The sequence below is a fragment of the Aspergillus bombycis genome (assembly GCF_001792695.1).
Source record: "Aspergillus bombycis strain NRRL26010 chromosome Unknown contig00141, whole genome shotgun sequence".
In the NCBI taxonomy this organism is placed as follows: domain Eukaryota; kingdom Fungi; phylum Ascomycota; class Eurotiomycetes; order Eurotiales; family Aspergillaceae; genus Aspergillus; species Aspergillus bombycis.
This window is the reverse complement of record NW_019170143.1, coordinates 24,625-31,614: the sequence shown is the minus strand read 5'-3', so window position 1 is coordinate 31,614 and position 6,990 is coordinate 24,625. Positions and strand designations below refer to the sequence as shown.

Here is a 6,990-nt window from a genome sequence, read left to right as displayed (position 1 = left end):
GTTTCGCCCTGTCTACATGGTCTAGTCCAAGGTTATTCCTGTATGGGAGTTAGGCCATCTGACATATTAAACAGATCTTCCTTTTCAAGACAGACATCATCAATTTAGTAAGGAAGGATGTGGTCAGCTAAAACGACTGTTGACAACGGCTTCCAGACACAAAATGAATGTCAAGCGTTCGCCCGTAAGTGGAAGGGGCATATCGGTTGTGACTGCCAACCAAAAAGTAAAGAGAAATAACACACCCGAAAGATATTGAAAGACAATTGCCAGAACCCAACAATCAATCAGTCAAGCTCCTCCTTATCCCCCACCAATACCCGACCAAAGTACCCAGTAACCAAATCCCGTCACCTAGCACCCGCCCTGAAGCATTCTCCAGCCAATTGGCGGCGCCCCTTGTTTCCCCATTAACTGGTTCCAGAAGACTACATTCCCATCACCCTTAGGATAGCTCAGCTCGACCATGTAGCTCATCTGCTTTTCACAGTCAAGAGGCATAAAGCGCTGCAGCCAGCCCTGTTGTACTTCCCATGTAGGAAAGGTGACCTTTCCAACGGTCTGGTCCTTGTGGGGCTGGTCATCCCACGTTGGCTTCTCAGGGCGATCCACGGCCCAAACCTCCATGGTAGTCAAGCCCTGAGCATACTGACCTTCTGGCATGGCAGGAATCTCAATCGCGAGAGTACAGGTCTTTTCCCCGCTCATCAATGGCTGGAATGTTATCACCGATTTGACTTTCTGGTCGTCACCCTCGCGGCTAACCGCGAAGCGTTGTCCAGGGAAATGGTCATGTGGTTTGCGTGAGTCAAGGATCTCAATAGTTGATGGGCCTACGATTGAACAAGTGTCATAGGGCACTAGAATCTCTTCTCGATGACATGTTCCTGGATTGTAGCGTTGGGCGTAGCATCTGTCCTGGATGGGTTCAAGAAAGTCGTCATCTGAGAAGCGATCCTACATGCTTCGTCAGCCATATACTTCGTAATCTCTTTTATAAACGCTTGACTTTGTATGTATGGCTTGCGGGTTCTGAACATGGCATCATACCTGGCAAGCAAGTGGCTTCTGGTGTGATCGGATTCCTTGCCACGGAGCACCCAGTGCAAAGTTAAGAAGATTTAGAATGAGAAACAACCAAGTAAGCATTTTGGCTAATGTAGATTATATGTGCAAGAGCAATATAGAACTCTTCAAGATGTGTACTAATAAGGGCTGATTGGCAAAATGTTTCAGACTAATTCTTGTCCTCAAATCAATAGAATGGATTATAAGACAGAGAGATGTGAGGAATAAGCAGACCTAGAGGGTTTATATGCTCCCAGGCGCTTTGTTAAAGCAAGCCAAGTTCTATGCAGCGCATGTAGATCATTACAGTTCACCAATGTTGCACCGTTATAAACCGAATCCTTCTTATCCGAAGTGGCCGAGTTCAACCAATGTCTTTCGAGACAAGTAAGTAGCTCGTGATGGATGTACAACAACACCGCTACGATTCGAGTTTTAGGTATGACAGAAGAAGCTGACAGCCTGGGATGAATATCGAGAAAAGACAGCCAAGCATATGTACATCCCACAGCTTCCCCGCTCCAACTGGTTGGTATACGAATAAAGATGACAACGCTTTTGGTCAAGCTTGAAATGCTTTCGCGCTTGATCGGAAGTGTGTTGCTTGCCCAATAGGATTGGGGACAAGATGAGTGCCATGCAGCTTTAGCCACGCATCGGCTACCGAAAAACTAACATAGTTTACAAGGACAAAATACAAGGAAGAAATTAATGCTTGAATATCCTGGTATGCTCTGCAGAAGTAATCACCCAGTAAATATAAGGTATGGCTCATTCATCATAATATCCTAAATCCAAATTCAATGAGATTGCGTATACACAGGCCTAATCGCAAGCTTTCTTGTTTCCTTCTCTTTGTGTAAACTAGAAAAACATAATTACTCCTATAAGGTCACTTACTTTGGTCGTGACCACAATGGCTAACATAAGTGTGAGACCAGCTCGCAGTTAAAATGCAATCAGCAGTTGCACACATCCTAGGCTGTTTGTACCGTGACCTCTGCTGGCCTATAACAGGCAGATTTGACACAGTATGTGGCTGTTGGAAAAGATACCTATATCCTGCACGAGCAGAGTTGTGATCCAGATGCTACAACAAGCGAGGTCTTCGGATCTGACCGGTCAACTCGTTCATGGTTATTAAGACGTAGGATAAGCTGGTCCCCCTACTGGCATCTCTACTAATGGAGTCCCAGTGTTAATCTGTACACCCTAACTTTGCCACAGGCAGAGTGCCCTTCACCCTGTAATTACGGACCATCTGTTGGCGTCACTACCAACTATACGTGTTCTAAGCTTTGGAGATTGCAACTTGGCTGCAAGAATGTACATTGCCTATACATACCTGTTTCATTTCATACTACTCGAGATGTCTGACTTCATATCTAAATCAAAGCCATCAAGGGCGCAAGTAATTGGCATATTGTTTGTTTCTTCCTATCGATTATTATTATGAGCGAGTCTTCCATTCTCTGCTTGGCTCAGTCTGCTGTGGAAGGTATACCTCGTCCTTTGCCACTTTGTCGTAAATGAGACGAAGGGGCTCCAAAGTTGCTCTGAGTAGACCCATTGTTGAATATGTGGGTAGATCGCTGACGGCTTTTCTAATCAGTGTAATACATTGAGTTACATATATTCAACTCTGGATAATCCATACAAGCGATATAACCACTCTCTTGACTCATTTTTTTAACTACACAGGGCGTGGGTGGGTCCCCGAAAATAACCGGCTTTCACTCACCCATATATGAAGAACCACGCCCTCCAACCATGACGCACGACACTGAGACACTCGAGGAACGCAGCCTTTCAATCTAAAGTCCTCCGACAATAGCATCACTCGGAGTAATCAGTTCTTCGTGCAGAAGCCCACAATGTCCAGCGAACAGGCGTCGTATGGTAGAAAGCCCCTAGCTCACCATTACAACTTCCCCCAACTAACCTTCTGCTAGTCACACTTGATGTATTTGCATCGGAAAGGTACAAACTACTACTGTATAGATAACCATTCTAGACCACCGGTAGCTAAACAAGCTGCTTAGATTCAAGGGGAATCCGCTCGCTATTGTGAAGACTGGCGATCACAAACTGTCACAGCAGCAAAAGCAAGAGATCGCCCGGGAATTCAACTTCTCCGAAACAGTTTTCTTGCATCCTCCAGACCACAATGGAAGTCCCCGGGTGGACATTTTCACTCCTGTTAATGAGATGGAATTTGCCGGTCATCCGATAATTGGCACAGGCCATCTGCTCTTCCGGGAGTTATCAGCCAACGATGCCAGCGGTGCAACTAACTTGACCGTAACTACTAAGGCCGGGCCCGTCGCAATATCTTACGACCCAACCAGCAACGTCGTCTCCGCAGGAGTTCCCCATAACATACACATTCACCAACAAGAAGCGACGCTCAGCCGGATCCTCCCGGTCCAGGCGACTCTAGCGGCAGCATCGGATCTGCATGGCGTAAGAGATACATCTCCTGTAGTCTCCATGGTCAAGGGTGTTACGTATGCACTAGTGGATTTAACTGAGAGGGCGGATCTTTTCGCTGGTCTTGTCCCCGGGCCAAGCCCCGGGCTTGAGCTTGATGAGGGTTGGGCGCCATCGTTCACCGGTATTATGTATTATCAACTACTGGAAACTCGGATAGAGGGTGACATGACCGTTTGGGATCTTCGTGTGCGCATGATTGCCATTAACTTGGAAGATCCTGCGTGTGGAAGTGGCGGCTGCTCCCTAGGCGCTTATATTGCGCTAACTAATAGCCAAAAGGGCCAGAAGCACCGGCTTTACATTAATCAGGGCTCGGAGATGGGAAGGGAAAGTCACATTATTATAGATGTTACGTTGAATGATGAGAAGGATGCAGTGCGGCAGATTGAACTTGCTGGTCAGGCAGCTTTTGTGTCAGAGGGGAAGATATTTGTACACTAGTGCATTTTATAAGTCTATGATGTTAATGGCATTCCTTGAAACTATTGCTTCAAAGCTAGTCCTTTCTGGCATGGATATGAAACACATGTTGCACTTTTTAGACCGATCTACTCCTAGAGAGTAGAGACTATACACATCCGAGAGCTTGAATTATCGGCATTTCGCTTCCTCGGGATGAGAAGGAGAAACCGAAAAGCCCCTCGGGATCTGGCATGAACTGACCAATCATTAGAATATCCATAGTGTTTAGAAGGGTCGGACCGAATGGAGTCCATGGCGTGGAGACCAGCTTTTCGTAGCGATAACAGAGATCAAGGTCTGGCAGAGAGATATCTCATCCCGCGCCCTGTGACATTCTCTGTTTCGGTTAGGATCGGCCATGCGGGTTTCTGCGCCCTATGTCTTCGTTTGCGCCATGTACGTATATCATAATCCGCAAGGGGTCTAGCGACAAGATCTCGCGATAATATCCCATACTGCTATAGTATTGCACTTGCCTTCTTGTTACCCGTCATGGTCACGGACAACAATCAGCACCACGTAGTGGCCATTGAGGCTGTTCATTGCCCGATTCCAAGCTTCGACTTGGCCCAACCATATTCTCTCGACGTGTACAGCTGGACCAATGAGGCGGATCTCGCTTCTCGCGTCAAAGGTGCCACAATCATCTTAACCACCACAATTCGACTGTCGGCGGAGACTCTGAGCGCCCAAATCACCCCGAAACTCCGCCTGATAGTGATCATGGCAAGTGGCACAGATTGTGTCGACAAACCTGCCGCCAACGCTCGAGGCATCACCGTGTGTTACTGCCCCGGCACAAATGTGGACAGTGTCAGCGAGCATGCCATCGGTCTCTATTTCGCCACCCGGCGGAAAATAGTCAATCTAAATAATATCACGACGGCGGTTCCTGTGGACACGACTCGGGACACGGAGTGGAAAATGAATGGCTCGATTCACAGGCGACTCCGTACCGCAGATGGAAAGGCACCGTTGCTGTGCCGCGATGAGACTGTGGGAATCATCGGGTACGGATCGTTAGGGAAGCGCATCGAAGCGTTGGCTCGCGGGCTTGGGATGAATGTGATAGTGGCCGAGCGGAAGGGGGCTACTCCGCGGCCAGGTCGAGTTTCTTTTGCAGATACATTGGGGAAGTCCACGGTGTTAATTCTCTGCTTGCCGCGAAGTCCGGACACTATTAACCTGATCTCGGTCGAGGAGCTACGCATGATGCCCGCTCAGGCTGTCTTGATCAACGTTGCTAGAGGTGGCATCGTGGATGAGGACGCTTTGTTTCATGCACTTAAAGAGGGGAGTATCTCAGGAGCAGCAGTTGACGTTTATGCCAATGAGCCTATTGGGAGAGGAGACTCACCTTTGCTGAGCCCGGATGCAGCAGACCTGAATTTGGTCTTGACGCCCCATCTGGCTTGGTTTGCTGAAAGGACGTTACAGAATCTCCAAGCCGCCGTAAAATGTACCGTGGAGCGGTGGTGTGTAGGCGATACGATTAATCAGGTAGATTGTTAAATTACTAGGTCTTACCAACAAATGGCCTTTCTGTCTACCTCCTAGGCCGAACGGTGCAAGCTGTCGTGCACCGTGGCTCATCGCTGTGAAAAGATACAATTTCAGATAGAACCAATGCCTATTACCGCGCACTGTATTTGTGGGAATCTCATTCATTTAAAGCCGGTCCGGATCATGCGAGCCTCACTGGCCTAACCTGACTACCTCAGCGCGGAGAATTTCTGGGATCTCTGCCTCGAGGCTCTGCTCTTGGGGCTGCCAGCCTAACACTTTCCTCGCTCGAAGAGCAGCACCTCTAGAATTAAAACCCCAGCTAGCAGCCTCAAAGCCTGCGGGGGATTTCAGGGCCTCCTCAAGCGACCATTCCTTATGCTCTGGTTCTTGCGTAAGGTGGCCATGTTTGAAAGCTTGCTGGCCGATCAGCCTGGATAGGTTCCCCCAAACATGTTCTCCATTCTCAGAAAGAAAGTAGCCCTTGGCGCCCCAAATTTCCTCGTCGCCCTTTCTTGCAGGATCCAGAGCGGCCCGCACTAGGCCGTCATATAACCTGCTCAGGTCGTAGACATGTACATTGTTCCACCGAGCCAAGCCTCTCCCTAATTGAGGGCTATACTTCTGCGTCAGGATAAACGAGGCCAGTTCATAGACCTGTCGACCACGACCTGACACGGGTCCCCTGCCACGGCCGTAAATAGTAGGCGGACATACAATGACCGTCTTGACACGGTCGGAATACTTAGAACCAATGTTCAACACGATCTCATCCACATTCCGATGGAATGCAGCCGCAGGCAGGTTAACCAGTTCGTCAACGCCATCCCAATCGTTAAACACCTTCTCGTCAGGCTCGCCGGAGACCTTGCGTACTTCTGAATCAAAGTAGGTCAAGATACCGGTACCGCCGGTATGCAACCAGTATCCCGGCCGTTCGGGACTATGCCCTTCGATCATGCCCTTCGCGATGGCATTTGCTGCCCCAACATGATCCGAGGCATCGGCAGTGTCTGAGATACCGTCAGCTGGAGTAGCTCGGGACTTGGTTAAATAGGTTCCTAAACGCACGAATCACAATGTCTGCCCATGCAGCTTCTTTGGCAATCTTGTCTGCATCGTCCAAGTCTCCCAGGACTACCCGTACCTGTGGATACTTCTCGCGTACTCGCTGAGCTTTGTCCTCAGTTCGAATCAGGGCTGAAAACTCGAAGTCCGGATGGTTCTGCTGGATGAGGTGGAATGCGTCGCCTCCGATATAGCCGGTAATTCCGGTCACAAACACCTTTGCGGACATGATGATGCTAGAAGCTATGAAGGATGCAATAAAGACACTCTGTGAATCACTATATGCTCAGTAGGTCGTAGTTAACTACACTGACTGTATTATTAATTGAGTGTGGGGTGTGTTGAAGCTTAGTGTGGGGAGCTTATTAATATCAGCGCAGCTAATTCCGCGACTAT

The 6,990-nt window shown here is 48.6% G+C and overlaps 4 protein-coding genes across 4 annotated transcripts; 2 read left to right on the top strand and 2 right to left on the bottom strand.

Annotated features, from left to right (window-relative positions):
• Nucleotides 1-354: 354 nt before the first annotated feature.
• ABOM_010628 (uncharacterized protein) lies at nt 355-1,149 on the bottom strand (the record flags this gene model as incomplete). The annotated part of the gene is made up of 2 exons (XM_022537756.1): nt 355-957; nt 1,051-1,149. The coding sequence occupies 2 exons, from the start codon at nt 1,147-1,149 to the stop codon at nt 355-357; spliced, it is 702 nt and encodes a 233-aa protein (XP_022384216.1).
• Nucleotides 1,150-2,942: 1,793 nt separating this feature from the next.
• ABOM_010627 (PhzF family phenazine biosynthesis protein) lies at nt 2,943-4,002 on the top strand (the record flags this gene model as incomplete). Its single annotated transcript, XM_022537755.1, has 3 exons — nt 2,943-2,967; nt 3,021-3,048; nt 3,111-4,002. The coding sequence occupies 3 exons, from the start codon at nt 2,943-2,945 to the stop codon at nt 4,000-4,002; spliced, it is 945 nt and encodes a 314-aa protein (XP_022384214.1).
• Nucleotides 4,003-4,515: 513 nt separating this feature from the next.
• On the top strand, nt 4,516-5,535 carry ABOM_010626 (D-isomer specific 2-hydroxyacid dehydrogenase family protein; the record flags this gene model as incomplete). Its single annotated transcript, XM_022537754.1, has 1 exon — nt 4,516-5,535. The coding sequence occupies one exon, from the start codon at nt 4,516-4,518 to the stop codon at nt 5,533-5,535; it is 1,020 nt and encodes a 339-aa protein (XP_022384213.1).
• A 183-nt stretch (nt 5,536-5,718) lies between these two features.
• On the bottom strand, nt 5,719-6,823 carry ABOM_010625 (nucleoside-diphosphate-sugar epimerase; the record flags this gene model as incomplete). The annotated part of the gene is made up of 2 exons (XM_022537753.1): nt 5,719-6,539; nt 6,598-6,823. 2 exons carry the CDS (start codon nt 6,821-6,823, stop codon nt 5,719-5,721), a joined length of 1,047 nt encoding a protein of 348 aa, XP_022384224.1.
• Nucleotides 6,824-6,990: the final 167 nt, after the last annotated feature.